Source organism: Sus scrofa, chromosome 1, assembly GCF_000003025.6.
Source record: "Sus scrofa isolate TJ Tabasco breed Duroc chromosome 1, Sscrofa11.1, whole genome shotgun sequence".
Classification (NCBI taxonomy): domain Eukaryota; kingdom Metazoa; phylum Chordata; class Mammalia; order Artiodactyla; family Suidae; genus Sus; species Sus scrofa.
Genome location: NC_010443.5, coordinates 135,731,741 through 135,752,274, shown reverse-complemented (window position 1 = coordinate 135,752,274; position 20,534 = coordinate 135,731,741). Strand labels below are relative to the sequence as shown.

The 20,534-nt window shown below is 35.0% G+C and overlaps 1 protein-coding gene across 10 annotated transcripts in view; it reads right to left on the bottom strand.

Annotated features, from left to right (window-relative positions):
* DPH6 (diphthamine biosynthesis 6) overlaps positions 1-20,534 on the bottom strand; it is a 445,353-nt gene that overhangs the window by 270,636 nt on the left and 154,183 nt on the right. For 9 of the 10 annotated variants that reach the window (XM_021098165.1, XM_021098179.1, XM_021098184.1 and 6 more), the window contains exons 7-8: positions 15,904-15,998; positions 4,913-5,000 (exon numbers count right to left, since the gene is read on the bottom strand). In XM_021098165.1, coding sequence (XP_020953824.1) covers positions 4,913-5,000; positions 15,904-15,998 — 183 coding nt within the window. Of the gene's footprint in view, positions 1-165; positions 3,316-4,912; positions 5,001-15,903; positions 15,999-20,534 lie in introns of those variants that run through there. The other variant, XM_021098213.1, reaches the window with a different exon arrangement.

Genomic DNA, 20,534 nt, shown 5'->3' with positions numbered 1-20,534 from the left:
AGATTTTCAGAGTGGTATTCGAGGCATACATTCGAAGCCTCACTATTATTTGGGGTAGAGTGTTAATTAATTTGTTAATAGGAGTTTGAAATGACAATATGATTTTGATAAAATATGTGGAAGAATATCTGTCATTTTTTGGCCTCTAGCATTTATTCATCTTTCTTTTGTTTTTTTTTTTTTTTTTTTCTCCCTAGAATCCCCTTTTCTACTACTTGGGTAGGTACAGGAGTAAAGCTGGTGACTTGGCTAATGCTTTACCCAAGCCATCGAGATGTAACAGGATTTCTGCGAAAGGAACTCTTACTATTTCCCTCTGGATTCAAACTAAGAATGCCACCCCATAGCCTTATTTGTAGAAAAAGAAAAGAAAAGAAAAAAGTCCTTAAGGAGGTCCCATTTAATAAATTAAGTTAAAATGATGAGGATAAAAAGGATGTCTAAATATATACAAATATACCTATACACATAAAACTCTGATGAAAGAAATCAAAGAACCAAATAGAGAGATATTCTATGATTATGGATAGGAAGTTTCAATATTGTTGAGATGTCAGTTCTTTCCAACTTGATCTATAGATTCAATGTGATCCCACTGAAAATCTTAGCATGTTACTTTGCGGATGATAAAAAACGGATTCAAATGTTTATATGGAAAGGTAAAAGAACAGAATAGCAGCACAGTATTGAATGACAAGAACAAATTTGGAATCTGACATTATCTGACTTTAAGACATACTATAAAGTTACAGTAATTAAGACATTGTGGTGCTGGCAAAGGAATAGACAAATAGATCAATGGAACAGAATACAGAACCCAGAAACAGGTCTACATAAATACAGTCAACTGATCTTTGACAAAGGGAGTAAGGCAATATAATGGAGAAAAGATAGTCTTTTTAACAAATAGTGCTAGAACCACTAGATATCCACACATAAAAAAATGAATCCTGACAAAGGCCGCATACCCCTTTACAAAAACTAACTCAAATTGAATTACAGACCCAAATGTAAAAAGGCAAAACGATAAAATTCCTAGAAGGTAAAATAGGAGAAAATCTTGATGACCTTGGGTTTAGTGATGACTTTTAGATATAATACCAAAGGTATGATCCAAGAAAAAAATAAGTTGGATTTCATTAAAATTAAAAACTTCTGCTCTGTGAAAGGCACTACCAAGAGAATAGACAAGCCATAAATTGGATGAAAATATTTGCAGAAGACATAGCTGATAAAGAACTATTTCCAAAATATAGAGAAAACACTTAAAACTCAATATTAAAAAAACAGTTTGAATAAAAAATCAGCAGACATTGGAACAGATCTCTCACCAAATATGAAATAGAGATGGCAAATAAATATATGAAAAGATGTTCTACACCATATGTCATCAGAGAAATGCAAATTAAAACAGCAGTGATATACCTTTACACACCTTATTAGAATGATGAATGCCCAAAACACTGATAACACCAAAAGCTGGCAAGGATGTGGAGCAATAGGAATCTTTATTCACTGTTGGTGGGAATGCAAAATGGCACAGCCATTTGGAAGACAGTTTGGTGGTTTCTTGTAAACTTAAACGTACTCTTATCATATAATCCAGCAATCATACTCTTTGGAATTTATCCAAAAGAGCTGAAAACGCCACACAAAAACATGCACATGGATGTATTACAGAAGCTTTATTCACAATTGCTAAAATTTAGATGCAACCAAGATTTCCTTTAGTATGTGAATGGATAAATAATGTTATATTCAGATAATGGAATATTATTAAGCACTTAAAAATGCATGTAAAGGCATGCAGGAATGTTAAATGGATATTACTAAGTGAAAGAAGCCAATTTAAAAATGACAACATACTGAATTATTCTAACTATATAACCTTCTGGAAAAGGCAAAAATATGGAGATAATAAAAAGATCAGTGATTTTCAGGGGCTGGATGGAGTAATAAACATGGAAAGGTGGAGCATGGAAAATATGGGGGTAGTGAAAATATTTTGCATGATACCATAATGATGGATACATGTCATGCATAGAATGTACAAAACCAAGAGTGAACGGTAATATAAACTATGAACTCTAAGTGATTATGATCTGCCATGTAGGTAATTACAATTGTAACAAATGTTCCCCTTTGGCAAGGCATATTGATAATGAGGGACACCACACATGTGTGGGGGTGAGGAGTAGTTGGCAAATTTCTGTACCCACCCTCCAATTTTTCTGTGAACCTAAAACTAAAAAAATAAAGTCTTAATTTGAAAAAAAAAAAAGAAATATGCTATCAAACCATGAAAAGATATGAAAGAACCTAAATGTATAAAAATTAGTAACTTAAAGAAGGCAACCCGAAAAGGCAACATACTGAATAAGTCCAACTTCATGATATTCTGGAAAAGGCAAAACATGAGAGATTGCCAGAGGTTAAGAGAAAAAAGAAGGATGAGTAGGAAGAGGATGGAGGGTTTTTAGAGCAGTGAAGCTATTCTGTATGATACTCAAATGGTGGATACAAGTCATTATATGTTTGTCCAAACCCACAGCATGTACACCACCAAGAGTAAATTGTCACATAACTACGGACTTTGGGTGATAATGGCATGTCAGTAAAAATTCATTAACTGTAACAAATATTCTGTTGTGGTATGGGATGTTGATAGTGGCGGTGGGGGCGGGGAGGGGGGGAATTGTGCATGTGTAGGAACTCTCTGTATCTTCTGCTGAGTGTTTCTGTGAACTGAAAAATTAGTCTAAAGTCAGCATAGGTAATACTGAAAAGTTGCATTTTCAATCAGTTATAAAATAACCAGTAAGAGTTAATGGTATTTTTCCTGACTGTCCAACGATGTTGAAACAATGAATATATTCAAAATAAAAATGGTGACACTCAGTAGAATAAACCTGATTGGCTAAATATAGTGATTTCTTTTCATCCTCATTTTCAAATGCCTCTGCAACATATTATTGGCTGAGATGAGAGCAGCAGAAAAGAGAAAAATAAACTGGTATGATGAAAGCAAAGAAATATTACAGAAATAAGTACTGTAGATGAAGTAAAAGGGGAAAAAAAGGAACAGATCACAGAGATCATGGATAGGATGCATTAACCAATTAATCAATGGCTCTTCTGATAAATATACATATTTATAAGAATGAAAAAGTAATGAGAAAAAGTGGAACATGATAATTGAGAACTGTTATGTAATTTTTAAAATATAGAAATAGCTTAGTAAACAAAGTTCAACAATACTTTTCAAGACTTATGTATATAATTAGATGTTCTGCAGTTGTCAGGTACTGGGGACACCTAAAAAAAAAAAAAAAAAGGAAAAGCACCATATTTACTTAGTGTCAGTGAGTTATGCACCTTAAAGAAGTAATAACATTGCTTTCTGAAAGAGGGCAAATGGACAGTGAAAATCAATGAAATACCAAAGCAGTGAATAATGAGCTATTTAGGTAGAGTTGAACATATAATGGCCAATGTATCTAAATCAGAATTTGGTGGTTTTGATTTTTCTGTGTGTGCACATGACAGCAGAGGTAGCAGGGACGTAGAAGAAAGAGGCTCCTTTCAGTGGGTCTGAAAGATGTCTGGATAATATAGCTTCATTCTCTTGAGGGTTACCAGCTTTTTGGTAAAAGGTCATCAATAGTCATCTTCCAGCCCAATTCAATGATCTATTTCAATCCTATCTATCTTAATTTTTTCTGGATAAATGACATCAAATATTATTTTCTACCTTTGGAAACCCACTGTGAGATTTCTGGGGCTCCCATTTGTTTTCGTCCTTAGCCAATCCTCAATTCTCTTGATGCTTTTTTCTTTGTTTTTGTTTTTTTGCCTTTTCTTGAGCCGCTCCTGCGGCATATGGAGGTTCCCAGACTAGGGGTCTAATCGGAGCTGTAGCTGCCAGCCTATGCCAGAGCCACAGCAACGTGGGATCCGAGCCGCGTCTGCAACCTATACCACAGCTCACGGCAACGCCGGATTGTTAACCCACTGAGCAAGGGCAGGGATCGAACCCGCAACCTCATGGTTCCTAGTCGGATTCGTTAACCACTGCGCCACGACAGGAACTCCTCTCTTGATTCTTAATATTTTCTATCATGCACATAACTATGAGAGTGCTTCATGTCTCTGTGAGAGAACACCAAAGATGCAGAAGACTTCTTCCAATCCTTTACATCTCAAGGAGCAGACTTTTAATCAAAGGGTCTAATCCAGACTTTAACTATTCTGCAAAACATTTTAAAATTGACATTCCACTGTATCTTGACAGTCAATGTATTTAAAGGAAATTCTTTATTACACTTTTGCTTTACTTTCCATCTTTTATTTGTATGTTTGTTTCCTTGTATATTTCTGGATAAGCTTTTATTTCTCCTTTTCTCCTCCTTTCAAACTTTGTATAATAAAATTTACAGTTTCTCCTCAAACCTTTCCCCTAATGCTAATGCCCAATAACCTAATTCTTAATTTACTAGATGATTTAATATTTGATATACACTGTCCTGTATTTTCCTCAATTAATGTATATATCATTCCCTTTTCAAATAAATGATCAACCTCAGAAATACTGAGGCTACTTCCACAGTATGCAAAAGTTCCCGGGACAGGGATCAAACTCATGCCATAGCAGGGACCTGAGCCACAGCAGTGACAATGGTGGATATTTAACCCACTGAGTTACCAGGAAACACCTGTAATATCTTTTATATCATAGAGAGCTCTTAAAACTATAAACATTTGCAAAATTCTTAGTAATTAGCTGAGAATCTGAAAAAAAATCACTACTGATAAAATTCTTTACCCTTTCATCTGTTATAGAACTACATACACAGAGACAATGCACATATCTCAACTTTCTCTTTAAATCATTGTCAATCTCAAATTTACTTGCCTTGTCCTCCAAGTGCAATTCTAAAAAGCGTAGGTAAGCCACAGGTGCAAATGCATCAGCTGAATGTATGACTACTTCTGATGAATCCCTGAAATAGAAAAATTTATCATACATTTATCTACTATGCAAGATGTTTCGTGGCAAATTACTCCTTCTAGTGACTACAGGAGACCAAAAATCCTCATTTTTGAATTTATTTCTACTAGTATACTACTGTATACATATTTACTACATAATTAGTGATTAACATCTATTTTTAATAACCCAGTATTTAATTGGGAGAAGGACTGAGGATACAAAACTTTCAGGAACAAGTAAAGAAGCTTTTCATCTTTATCAGGACACATAGTTCAACTTTCAGGTTCACTCAAAGCTCTGAATGATTTTAAAACCTGAAACTTCTACTCAATTTCGTTTTCACAAATTTGGTTGGTATGGGCTAACCATTAAACAATAGTGCTTTATCTTCATTATCCTTTTCATTTTTAAGAGGTAATTCATTCAGGGTTTCACACAAAATCTCAATTATCCTTCACAAAAGCACTACTTGTGATGGTTTTAAGCTCTAGATGAACTCTTCACACTGCAATATCATTGCTATTAAAATTGATTGTCTGACATGGTAATTACCATATTCAGGTGAAATAGTAAGAACTGCTTGTGGCACCATATGGATATATGTAAAATAGCTCAACTTTTATCAAAGATACCCTGTAAAGCACATATGAATAACTAAAATTATGTGTGAAGTTCTAATAACTAATTATCTTTTATTGTTGTTTATTAAGAAAGCAAGAGTGTTTTTGCATTTTAACTGAAGTTCTAAAAGCAGAAATTCCTCATATGTCTTTAATGCCTCAGGAACTAGTTCCAATGTTTATATTAATACACTGTTAGCATTCTAACCATTGCAGTACAGCAAAATAAATTCTTATTTGACTCTTTGCCACTAATGCAAAATATTTTTGAATCTTTTTTTTTTTGTAATACAAAGTTATTTAGTGGCAATAGAAGAAATCTCAAAATACTTGGATCTGACTATTAAATTTTCATGGGTAAAATCTGTTTACTTTCCATTTGAAAGATCAGAGATAGAGAAGAAAAGTTTGATGATAAAAAATATTAACTATTCATGAACCTTTAGTATCAAATATGCAGCTTGTTAGTGCTTTTAAAAAATAACATTTAAAAGGGCTTCTAAGACATTTAAAGAAAAGTAACACATTATAATAGAAATAGAATCATTAAAGAGACAGGATCATGAAAGAAAGTAATAACCTGCCTTCATAGACTACATAAGCCAAAAGATGCCTCCAGGTATAATGAGTAAGAGGGAGGGAAAGAGAAAGTAAAGAGGAGATCCTCTTGCTTTCTACCACCTGCCTCTCTGCTCTGTTAGCCCTAGTCTAGGCATCTTGTCTATTTACTTCAGAGTTGTCTGTTTTGGCCCTATCTTAGCTCATTAATTGATTCAGTTTCTAATTCCTGTGTACAATCTCATTCTTACATTAAATTCCAATCTCTCTGTTGCCAATCCCAGCTTTGGAAACTGACCTTGAGCCTTCATTACGCCTAATCTAGGCAGCTTGGTCCTGATATCCTTGACCATGGGTACACCAAACCTAGACTTAACCTGAGCCCATGATATATCAGTAGAAAGGAAGGGTGTTTCAGGCCCTTCCTTCTCGTGCCAGTTATCCCCACTAACAGAAGGTTGACAGTGAATAGCTCGGTTAATTGATAAAATTACTGCATTCTAAATCAAGACTGTTTTCCAGAGAAAACGTATAATATCCCGAGCACTAAATGAAGAGGAGTATGATTTTTATGGATTCTATTAATCTGTAATTTCTAATTGACTAACATCATTTCATTCACTTATACAAAGCCAGAGCCAACTGGGAGACTAGGTATAAAATGAACAGCTTTTAGCTTCAAATAGAATGATGCCACTATTGCTTTTCTTTTCTTTCATAAACTATCACCTGAAACTCAAAATTTTCCAGGGTTTCTGGTTTCTGTCTGTTTCATGGATTCCTCTGAAACCTAGAGCAGGACCTGCTGGAATACCCTCAGAGCAACCCAGAAAATTAAGAACAAATGTACCATAGCAAAAATGCTTTCCAGTTGGCCCTCCTCCTCTTTCCCCTATTAATAAAGTAATCAGTGTGGTCTGTACCTCTTATACAACTGAGGTTTCTCTGCAGTCAAATCTGGATCCCACGTTCCCTTACATTGCTGTGTTAGGCCTACCCCTAGTACAACGTCAAAAGAGTAGCTGGTTAAGTCTGGTCTGAGTCTGAGTCTCTCTTCCCTGATTCTAGGTTGCCAAGGTATGAGGTCAGGTCACTTCAAAAAACCGCTATTTTCTCTTGAGATTCAGTCATGGTCTTGGTTCCTACTCCCCTCTAAAAGACAACTGCACAGATACTCCCTGTGGATTCATACTTATCCTTACAGATATCTCTGTCATTTCTGTGAATCCTTGCCTGATATCCTCAGACAGTGCTAATTTTCTGATTTATGTGCTTTGGTAATGCATTTATACCCCTTTCATAGCATCCACTATATTATAGTGTTTATTATATAGGGCTTAATAATAATTATATTATATATATATTATAATTATTATACTATAACATATAGGGTTTGTGTGCTTGTCTTCCTTCTTAGAGAGGGACCAAGTTTTGTTTATCTTTGTCTGCCCATCCTTCCACACTCCACCCCTGGCTCAGTACAGAGTACACTGCCTTGTATTCATTCATTTGTTGAAAAAACAAATAACTGTACAGTTTAAGTTTGTTAAGTTACGCTTATATACTAACTATTGATACGATCACAAACCCACACTGATTTTTCAATTACCTATTTTCATACAAATATATACATTCTCATACATGCATACATGTATATGTATACATGAACATATGCACACATATATACCCCAATAACACCATACAGCATCTCAAGAATAATAAAAATGAAAATAAAAATTAAGACTTGTATAGATTTAAATACAAGGAAAATAGTTCATAAATTTTAATAAATTCCCAAGTGATACAGAAAAGATATGAGAAAGTACTTGATTCACCCTTACTGCAAAATGCCACATTATGATGCTCTGGGCTTCGTTATGTCTTGAAATTCAGGTAGGAAATAGAAGTAAGCGGGAAAATGAATGCATAGTGTTTTAATCATAGAATGTAGTTCTTCCTTTCATCTCTCCTTCCTTCCCATTGTTCACCCCTCCTTCCTTCCTATTGTCACTGCCGCATGTGACAACTCTGTAGAAGTAATATATTAATACTGAAAATTCAAATGAAAATATGAGATGGAATCAAATAATGACATTACAAATGTGTTCATTAACAGAGAGAAGAAAATTATCACTTTCAGTAATACAACATTGGGATTTTAGTTCTTACTTTTTTTCCTCAAAATATTGGCCATGTGAGTGGTTCTTACTTATGACATACATATACATACAGACTCCAAAGTAAGAAGTGAAAAGAAAGTAGGATTTTTATTTGAGGACATACAATTTAAAGTCTAGGCTGTAATTTCTTTATTAAAGCTCCTCAGGGAAAAAAATCCTCATTTTCTGATCTAAAAATTTGTATCTAAAAGTGACTAGACACATTATTAATTGATGAGAAACTGAACTGTAAAATATTCTAGTCAGATATTTTAAAAATTATTTCCAGAAAAAGAATATTATACCAATCTCTCCTACAAGATTTTTAAAATATTAATTGGAATTTGGCACAAAATGTTATCACATAATAAACTTCTAGAACCATCCTAATTTGTCTAAATTATTTCTTATACAAAACATATTTAATGTGTTTTTGAAAAAATCCCTAATTATAATCATATCATTTTATATGCAAAAGTTAATTTTTTCTCCTCAGTCTCTTTCTTATCAAAACATTTTTGAATCAGACATTTAAAAGGCAACTCCTTAATAATTAGTTGTGTGCCTATTGTGGAAGACTGCTACTATATCAATTATAATCAGAGAAATTATTAAACTTGTCCTCAAAATAAGTTCTACCTTACAGGATCCAGTACGGTTTTTTTTTTTTTTTTTTTTTTTTTTTTGGAATGCAGAAGTTCCCAGGCCAGGAATGGAACCTGTACCACAATAGTGACCCAAGCCATAGCAGTGACAACGCCAGATCCTTTTCCACTGAGCCACTGGGGAACTCCCAGGGTCCAATATGATTAATAGTCAATTGTTAGCGAGTGGTTACAGGGTCTAAACTTATCTTTTAAGTGTATTACATGAAAAAGTATCTCTAAATAAAATACTTCAATTTACATATAGTTTTAGAATGTGCCATGCATTTCATTCATATCACCACATTTAGTGCTTATCGGATAGGCATGATAAGGACATTTTCTATTTTAAAGAGGTAGAAAGATCTTGTATATAGTATTGACATTCTTTTTATATTCAACTAGGAGATGTTCCAACCTATAAGCTCTAATTATAACCTAAAAAAGGAACACATAAAAGTGAAATAGGATATGTAAAAGTAAACAATAAATGAAAAATTAATTCAACGATATTTAACAATCCTTTATTAGCACCTACTGTGTTCCCCGAGAATTCAGGTATGAGAGCAAGCACTTGAGGTGATAACAACCAAAGCCTTTAAAAAGGGAACAATTTAGCAAAGTGGGGAGAAATAGGAAGACATCAAGAGAAAAGAATTCAAACAAGAAAGTTGTGCAGCTGAGGCAAGGTAGAGCCTATGAAGAAAAAAGCAAAGAATATGCTTAAGCATCAGAATTAGATTCATGATTAGCTGATAGATGAATTAAGAAAGAAAAATGCATCTATTAACCCCAAGCTCAAAAATAATTTCATTGAGGAAATAACAATTAAAAAAAATAAAAATAAGAAAGAAAAGTGCTTCCATGTCTATTCTCAAGGTATGCAAGTACAGTATTGCTGATTTGCTGCTCCATTCTTTTTTTTTTTTTTGTCTTTTTAGGGGTGCATCTATAGCATATGGAAGTTCCCAGGCTAGGGATCTAATCAGATCTGCAGCTGCCAGCCTACGCCACAGCCGCAGCAATGCCAGATCAGAGTGTACCTGTGATCTATGCTGCAGCTTGTGAAAACACTGGATTCTTAACCCACTGAGCTAGGCCAGGGATTGAACCTGCCTCCTCATGGTTACCAGTAGGGTTCTTAACATGCTGAGCCACAATGGGAACCCTGCCTCTCCATTCCTTTTTATTTTTTTAATAGTTGATTTACAATGTTCTGTCAATTTCTTTTTTTTTTTTTTTTTTTTTGTCTTTTTTAGGACCATACCCACAGCATATGGAGGTTCCCAGGCTAGGGGTCTAATTGGAGCTGTAGTCGCCGGCCTGCACCACAGCCACAGCAATGCCAGAGCCAAGCCACATCTGTGACCTACACCACAGCTTACGGCAACACCGGAACCTTAACACACTGAGCGAGGCCAGGGATCGAACCCTCAACCTCTTGGTTCCTAGTCGGATTTGCTAACCACTGAGCCACGATGGGAGCTCCATGTTCTGTCAATTTCTGTTGTAGAGCAAAGTGTCCCATTCACACACACACACACACACACACACTCTCTTTTTCTCACATTATCTTCTATCATGTTCCATCACAAGTAACTAGATATAGTTCCCTGTGCTATACAGAAGGATCTCATTGCTTACCCACTTCAAATGCAACAGTATGTATCTACTAACCCCAAACTCCCAGTCCACTCCCTCCCCCTCTCCCTTGGCAAGCACAAGTCTGTTCTCCATGTCCATGAGTTTGTTTCTTTTCTGTATGTAGGTTCATTTGTCCATATATTAGATTCCAGATATAAGTGATACAATATATTTGTCTTTCTCTTTCTGACTTACTCCATTTAGTATGAGAGTCTCTAGTTCATCCATGTTGCTGCAAATGGCATTATTTTGTTCTCTTTTATGGCTGGGTGGTATTCCATTGTGTACATATGTACTACATCTTCTTAATCCTTTCATTTGTCGATGGACATTTAGGTTGTTTCCATGTCTTGGCTATTGTCAATAGTGCTGCAATGAATATACGGGTGCATATGTCTTTTTCAAGGAAAGCTCTGCCTGGATATATGCCCAGGAGTGGGAATGTTGGGTCATACGGTTTTCTATATTTAGTTTTCTAAGGTACCACCATACTGTTGTCCATTGTGGTTGTACTAATCTACATTCTCACCAACTGTAGAAGGGTTCCCTTTTCTTCACACCCTCTCCAGCATTTGCTATTTGTAAACTTACTAATGATGGCCATTCTGACTGCTGTGAAATGGTATCTCATTGTAGTTTTGATTTGCATTTCTCTAATAATTAGTGATGTTGAGCATTTACTTATATGCCTGTTGGCCATCTGTATATCTTTGAAGAAATGTCTACTCAGGTCTTCTGCTCCATTTTTCTTTTTTTTTCTTTGCTGTTGAATTGTGTAAATTGTATATTTTGGAGATTAAGCCCTCACCAGATGCATCAGTCATACCATGAAACTATTTTTTCCCATTCCATAGGCTTGTTTGTTTGTTTTTGTTTTTTGGATGGTTTCCTTTGCTGTGCAAAATCTTGTCAGTTTGATTAGGTCCCACTGGTTTATTTTTGGTTTCATTTCTATTGCTTTGGGAGACTGACCTAAGAAATTATTTGTAAGGTTGATGTCAGTGAATGTTTTGCCTATGTTCTCTTCTAGGAGTCTGATGGTGTCTTATGTTTAAGTCTTTAAGCCATTTTGAGTTTATTTTTGTGCGTGATGTGATGATGTTTTCTAATTTCATTGATTTACATGCAGCTGTCCAGTTTTCCCAGCACCACTCACTAAAAAGACTGTCTTTTTCCATTTTATGTTCTTGCCTTCTTTGTCAAAGATTAATTGATCATAGGTGTCTGCATTTATTTCTGGGTTCTCTATTCTGTTCCATTGGCCTGTATGTCTGTCTTGTATCTGTACTACACTGTCTTAATTACTGCAGCTTTGTAATACTGTCTGAGGTTTGGGAGAGTTATGCTTCCTGCTTGCTTTTTTCCCTCAGGGTTGCTTTGGCAATTCTGGCTCTTTTATGGTTTCATATAAATTTTTTGGATTGTTTGTTCTAGCTCTGTGAAAAATGTCATGGGTAATTTGATTGGGATTGCACTGAATCTGTAGAGTGCTTTGGGTAGTACGGCTATTTTAACAATATTAATTCTTCCAATCCAGGAGCATGGAATATCTCTCAATTTCTTTGAATCCTTTTTATTTCCTTGATTAATGTTTTATAGTTATCAGCATATAAGTCTTTCACCTCCTTGGTCAGGTTTATTCCTAGGTATTTAATATTTTGAGGTGCAATTTTAAAAGGTATTGTATTTCTATATTCCTTTTCTGTCATTGTTAGTACATACAGAAATGCACTGGATTTCTGAATGTTAATCTTGTATCCTACTACTTTGCTGAATTTGTTAATCAGTTCAAGTAGTTTTTGTGTGGATTCCTTAGGGTTTTCTATATATAGTATTATGCCATCTGCATCCAGTGACAATTTTACCCCTTCTCTTCCAATTTGGATATCTTTTATTTCTTTTGTTTGTCTGATTGCTGTGGCTAGGACTTCTAACAGTATGTTGAATAAAAGTGGTGAGAGTAGGAATCCCTGTCTTGTTCCAGATCTTAGGGGGAAGGCTTTCAGCTTTTCTCCGTTGAGTATTATATTTGCTGTGGGTTTGTCATAAATGGCTTTGAATATGTTAAGGTATGTTCTCTCTATACCCACTTTGGAAAGAGTTTTTATCATGAATGGATGTTGGTCTTTTTCAAATGCTTTTTCTGCATCTATTGAGATGATCATGTGGTTTTTGACTCTTTTGTTAATGAGGTGTATAATGTTGACTGATTTGCATATGTTGAACCATCCTTGTGAACATTGGATGAATCCCACCTGGTCATGGTAATAATCATTTTTATATGTTGTTGGATTCTGTTAGCTAAAATTTTGTTGAGAATTTTTACATCTATATGCATCAAAGATACTGGCCTGTAATTTTCTTTTTTTGGTAGTATCTTTGGTTTTGGTATCTTAACCAAAAGATAGAATCTTTGGAATCTCATAGAATCTTTCATTCTATGGTGGCTTCATAGAATGTCTTTAGGAGTGTTCCTTCTTCTTCAATGTTTTGGAAGTTTGAGAAGGGTGAGTAAGTTCTTTGTATGTTTGGTAGAATTCATCTGGTTTGGTAAAGACCTCTGGTCCTGGCCTTTTGTTTGCAGGGAGTGTTTTTATTACATATTCAATTTCATTTCTGGTGATTAGTCTGTTCAGTTGATCCATTTCTTTTTGATTCTGTTTTGGTGGGCTGTATGTCTCTAGAAAAGTTGTCCATTTCTTCTGGTTGTCAAATCTGTTGGCATATAATTGTTCATAGTGTTCTCATGTTTTTTGTATTTCTCCAATATCTGGTGAGACTTCTCCTTTTTCATTTCTTATTCTGTTTGAGTTTTTTCTCCCCTCTTCTTTGTGAGTCTGGCCAGTGGTTTGTCAGTATTGTTTACTCTCTCAAAGAACCAGCTTTTGGTTTTATGGATTTTTTTTCTATTGCTTTTTAATCTATTTTATTGATTTCCTCTCTGATCTTTATGATTTTCTTCCTTCTGCTGACTTTTGTTTTTTTTGTTCTTTTTCTAATTCTTTTAGGTGATAGGTTAAGTTGTTGATTTGAGGTTTTTCTTTTCTGAGGAAGGCCTGTATCCTTATGAACTTCTCTCTAAGTACTGCTTTTTGGCATCCCATAGATTTTGAATGGTTGTGTTTTCATTTTCATTTGTCTCAGGTATTTTTAATTTCCCTTTTGATTTCCTTGTTGACCCATTTGTTCTTTAGTAGAATGTTATTTAGTCCTCATGTAGCCAGTTTTTTTCTCATTTCTTTTCTTGTGTTTGGTCTCTGGTTTCATGCCATTGTGGTCACTGAAGAGACTTGAAATAATTTCTAAACTCTTAAATTTGTTGAGGCTAGTTTTATGCCCCAGTATGTGGTCAATACTTGAGAATTTTCCATGCGTACTTGAAAAGAATGTATATTCTGATTTTTTTTGGATATAATGTCCTGAAAATGTCAATGAAGTCTAACTTTTCTATTGCGTCATTTAGGATCTCTGTAGCCTTACTGATTTTCTGTCTAGAGGATCTGTCCATTGATGTCTGTTAGTGCTTTTTGTATGTAGTTGGGTGCATATATACTGACTATTGTAAAGAACTCCTACAGAGCAGAGTGGCAGCTCGTAGAGTTCCAGCCACATAGTTTTCCCCAATAAATGACTACCCAGTTCAACTGCACAGCTCACTTTGGCACTGTGAGGACTCTACTACACCTTCCTGGACATCCCTCTCTTCAACAGCATGACTGAGTCCCATCACACCATTGTCCTAGTCAGGCTTAGGTTTCCTTGTCTACAAAATAATAAGGTTAAAGGTTCACTTTTCAGGTCTAAAATACCATGCTAAACGAACCTTGTTATGGAGTATAAAGCAGTACATGTCTTATAATTCTATGTTATTCATAAAGACTTCTGGGTATTCCAAGACCTCAAATTGTCAAATAAATAGGAAAAGTATTACTCTTTGGCATTTTTTCTGTTATTACACATTTCTGCCTAATTTGCTTACTTCCATATTAACAAGTAAATATACTTCAAGTCTCCCATTATACTATAATTTCACCCTAGCATGCAAGTGCTTTTCTTGAATCACCAAATAGCATTATTTCATTGAAGTAATATCAAATGCACAGTTCATTCATGATTTATTTTGTGATCACTGAAGCCAGAAGAAATAGCTCATTTAGAAACTTATTCTTGTGACTCTTATTGTCTACCATCTTGTGCCATAATTATATACAGATGTGTCTTCCCTATTACTCCTTTGGAGGCAGGAACTGCATTTCAACACCAATGGTGCCCAGTAGAATGCTTCAGACATAACAGGTTCCTGATAAATATTTGCCAAATAAATTATTATTATGTTGATGATCATTCATGGAAAAGAAGTTAGAAGAAATGAAAGATGCAAGAGTGAGTGAATATTGGATATGGTAATAAAAAGGCCTTGGTCATGTTTCCCAAGATACATGTATTTTTTTTAGAAAATTCACCTAGATTTGTCTTGACTTCTTAAAATATTCCTTCCCTCATTATTAACATGTACAAAGAAGTCACCTCTCAATGCTGAAAATACTAAAGCTGTCCATTCAATACAAGATTCTAATCTTTCATCAGATGAGGTTTCTGAAATCAAGCATAAGTCTGACAGTCTTTTCAAGAAGCTTAAGAACTTGGGAAAAGCAGATAAAGTGCTCTCTTAGCATATGAGAAGGGTGACATAAATTAGATGAGAATGCAACAAAATGAAGAAAGTTCTTGTTTTTTTACCGCATAAATTTTAACAATTTATGGCAGAGAAACCACACTATTCACCATAAATGTAATTCATTTAAAAACAAAGTTTATACGTAAAAATAACCCCAAATAATTGAAGAGAAATGTTTAGTATTACCATTCTAAGTTGTTAAAGTCAAGAAAAAGGAAAAAAGAGGATGGAGTTAATGGAACCCACAGGCTACTGATGTGGCAGTTTATCAAATGTAGCTGTAATGAAAGATAAATAATACAGGCAATTCACACTTCATGAAAGGATAAAAGTGTCAGTGTGTAGGTACCAGTTTTACTGCAGGCCATAATCAGCAAGTAAACGAAAGTGCAATGTCTAAAAAGTTTATAGGCTTCTATGAAGGCCTCGTCTTGTCAGGTATTGATTTAGGTATTCAGACGACTTCACTGGTATTAAACAAATTGAGTATTTGTGAACTTAGAGGACATGTTCTATTTCTCCCAACAAAAGTTGCCTCCAGCTTAATGCTAAGTTGTTTCCATCACTTAAATTTAAGGAAGGGGAAGAAAATGCTGAAATGATATCTTACACAATTATTTTCTTCTTAAATAGAGGGCAATCCAAAGTGAATGTTTCATACTCTCCACCTTCTCCACAAACATGGACTCCATACTTCTTAGAAAGCTGAAAATGGGGGGGAGGGAAGCAATAAAGAAACAGGAATCTTAATATTAGACAGCAGAAATGCTTACTTAACTTATTTTGTCCTAAAAAATATCCATGCAAGAAACTTTAATTCCAAAATAGATTGTGAGCTACAGGAAAATAATTTTATATATCTGCTTAAAATATGTGTTTAAAACCATTTGAAAAATGTTATCATAAGGCATAGTATTTTTAATAATCCCCAAACACAAAAAGAGGTATGAGACCAACATTTTTGTAAATAAAGAGAAAATTTATTAAAAAAAAGATGACTATCTTTTAGTTTAGAAATGATGCTATTTTTAGACTCAAAAAAAGGCTAAGGAGGAAAGATACTAAGTCATTTTGTAGTAAATGAGAATACATGCAGAATATATGCAAATTGTGCTTTCCCCTGCCCTTTGAAGGAAGGGGGGGAAATGCTATGTTTAAAGCATTTTTCAGAGACACAGAGAATGTAATCCAAGGCTGTTTCTTGGGCCTGTGAACAAAAAGAAGTCATAAACATGGTTATTATACTGTAGACTATTATTAGTAGACAAGTTCCAAGGGTATGGAGAACTAAGGAAGTCCTAGCACTGCAGACAGGCCTTAGGATGGTCTAACTCCAGGGGATAGCTTATATTGTTGTCTGAGTAAACCTGACATTAAAGAACAAATGAATGAAGGAAGATTAAAAAAAAAAAAAAAAAAGCCTGTGCTTAGAATTAAAGATAAGCTATATTATTTAAATGCTACTGATACTGAGAGGAAAAGAGTCATTTATTTGGTTGGCACATGGCTGGAATCACTGGTGAGGAGCACGCTCACTGGCCATGTCACAGGATCTTTCTGCTCTTATGTCAAGGTTTTATCACTATGATTCCATCTCCTTCATTCTGAATTTCACAGCTCTCCCTGCTTTTAGCATCTCCTGGCCCAAAGGAAGAGTGAGTTTACTGATGCTCTCTGTAACTCCCATGCTCTCTGTTACTCCCATGTTACTTAGACTGTGGCCTAAGTCTTCAGTTTTACCTGCATAGTTATGCATTTATTTATTTGATTATTTTTGTGGTTGTGCTACCATTATGAATCCATTACACTTCAACTATTGACTATGTGCCCTTGGGGACCTAAAGCATGGATCTATGAAAATTCTACTACCTCCTCTAAGGATCAGTAGTAATGAATAACCTGTAAAGTCAAACAGCAAGAAAAGTGAGGGAAAGAAAACTGAGTGGCATTTTCTGTAATGGCTTACAAGAGCAAAGTAGATAAATTTTCACCTTAGTAGGTTATGAAGTAGGGAATCGGCAAGGCAGAATTACAGCATCAGGTTCTTATGGGAGCAGACAACAGGCACAGACTACTTCACTGTGGTAAACCGAATTAAATTAATATCTGCCTTGCAATAAAAATGCAGGAATAGTAATAACAGCATGTGGATTTTGGGGTACTTCCTTGTTCTGACCAATCCCCTCTTTACTCATCTCTCTTTTACTGGTATTCCCATTCTAGCAACTTCTACCAAGCTAACCTTTTAATCTCACCTTTATGGTCAGTCTTTTTTGTTGTAATATACTTTATCAATTATTAGCTATCATTTATTAGTAAGTGTTTTACAAAATTTCTGTAATTCACCACAAAATAACTGGATTTTGTATTAAAGCTGGCACGTCTGTCATTCTACTGAAGTAGTTTTATTAGTCCCTAGTAAAAATAATGTAAGCTGCTATGTTAAACCAATATATACTATCATTATACAAAGACTGCCAGGGCTAGGGAATCTAAAATTTGGATATATCCAGTGATATTTTTAGTTCACATAAAATATTTCTATAATATTCATTCAATCAGTTCTTCAGCAAATATTTACTGAACAATGATTATTAGGCAGAGCTTGCTAGAAGAAAAAGATCCAAAAGTAAACAAGACAATGTCCTTGGCCTCTTAAAGCTGACTAAATATGCTGCACCCTGTATTTTAACACTACAGTATGATGAAACAGTGATGCTTCTTATATAAATAAAATGTGCAGTCTCTTCTCTCCTTCTATTACTGATTCACTGGCATAGACACAGATTACACGTCAAGAAACTTAGGTAAATCACAATATTGTAGATCAAGTATACGTCAATAAAATAAAGGAAGAAAGAAAAAGAAAAGAAAAGAAAAGAAAAGAAAAGAAAAGAAAGAAAGAAAGAAAGAAAGAAAGAAAGAAAGAAAGAAAGAAAAAGTTGGCTAAAGAGCTCAATGGTTTTTATAGCTGATGAACAAGAAGCAGTCTATGAATTCCTAGAATATCTTTTGCAGCCCCTCTAAACTTGACTAGCTTGAAGTTCTAGTAGACAAAAGCATTCAGAAAATTCCGCTTTTATTGGCTGACTTTAGCCAGTTCCAAGGCCCTTAGAAGTCCAGAGAGAACCTCCTCAAAAGTAAAGACTATGCCAGCCACTTTCTTTAATGAATCTTCAGCTAAGGCATAGTACCTTATTAGAAATCAATATTTTGGTAGCACAAAAGCATGGCTGTATGTATGTGATAAAAAGGGTCAGTTTATGTAAGTAGAGAATCCATATGAGCACATTCCAGAGACATATCTGTGGTACAGAACATTCAGTTTACTCTCTGGAACCTGTAGGTCAATGTTGCTCATATCTACACTATTCACAGAAAGTAGCAGTTTTATTCTAACGTGTCTCGGGTCTGTGTCTGGGATTTTCAACTCAAAATTGGCATTAATGTATGTCAACACTTAATCACTCCGAACACAATTTTTTGTAGTTCATGTTGATAAGTTTATCTATTGGTATCATTGTAATTGAAAATACTAAATAGGTAACAGTTTTTTTTTTTAAGGTTTAAAATTATCATTGATTCTTTCCATAGCTTAAGTATATAAAGTAGCAATCTATATTAAAAAATAAAAATTATTTTTATATTGATTTCTGCCCACTGAGGTCTAATGTCCATTAATGATTAAAACATATTTAATAGTTTCAGTTAGTATGTAAAAAGTGGAAGTAGACAGTTGTTACCATCACAAAGTATGTAAACCATGCTTTTGTGTTTTACATACAGATTGCTGAGAATGCAGTCTGGATGAACCAAACTGCAGATCAAGGTGAGCCTTTCCTAGATGAAGATCCATGGCAACTTTCCTAATGGGAGAACAGAGTAGAAGCAAACTTCCACAGATGAGAGACATCTATCAGTGTATGTAGAAAGCAGTTAAACTCTTATGGCCATCTGTGGACCTCTGTGATGGATTATTAGAGTTTTGAGGAGATCCAGGGAGTCTGTACAGCCTGACACTTCTTTTTCACAGGATCTTAATCAAATGCACACAGTGGCCACATGCAGAAGGCTGGGGCCAGGGCAGAAGAAGGGGGAGTGATCCCTTTGAGAACACCTGCCCGTCAAGTCTTTTCTATTGAATTTTCACTATACCAAAGACTGTAGACAGGAGAGGGAAAACTGTGCACTTTCAGCCAAAACTTGGAAAGCCAGAGAGGAGACAGGGAAAGGCTGAGAGAAGTAAGTTCTTGAAAAGGCACACAACACTGGTGGCAGGACTTTAAAGCAGGGGAACGAGGTGGGAGGAAAAGGGAGAGAAGGATCACTAGACTTACTGAAGCATTTATCTTGCTCTCAAAATATTTCAGACAAGTAGCAAACTGAAACAAAATGCAACTCAAACAAGACCCAGCTCAATTTTTGCAGATTAGACTAAAGAGAATAAATATCCAAACTAGCTGTCACATAGAGAAAGGAATGCATCTTTTATGGAGTAAATTTTATTTATTTCAGTCTCTACTGTTCTTTTTCATTCAATATCAATCATGAAATATATAAAATAGATGAAAAGTGAAAAAGTAGAAAATTTCATCTATAATCAAGAGGAAAACAAAACAGAAACAGACCCACACATTAACCAAATTTTTCTTTTTTTTTTCTTTCTTTCTTTTTTTTTTTTTTCTGCTGCCCCTGCAGCATATGGAAGTTCCCAAGCTAGGGGTAAAATTGGAGCTGCATCTGCTAGCCTATGTATGCCACAGCCACAGCCACAGGGGTTCCCAGCCAAGCTGCGACCTACACCATAGCTCAGCAACTCTGGATCCCTAACTCACTGAGTGAGGACAAGGATCAAACCTGCATTCTCATGGATACTAGTCAGGTTTGTAACCTGCTTAGCCACAGTGGGAACTCCCAACCAAATACAGAACTCAATAGACAAGGACTTTAAACATAACTGCTATAAGTACGTTAAAGATTTAGTGAAAAGCATGGACAAAATTTATGAACAGAGAGTAATTTTAGCAGAGTTGAAAAACCAGGGATACAGATCAAGGTTCATATTCTAGCTCTAATACCTTTTGGGGAAAGGACCTGAATGAACTGCTTAACTTATCTGAATTTCCATTTTCCTAGGTAATACCTAAACCTGAGGTGAAGGGGAGGGGGGGAGAGTTGTATTAAAAGAGATAATGCATACAAAGCTCTTGACCTAGTGCCTAGCACAGAAAGTATTCAACA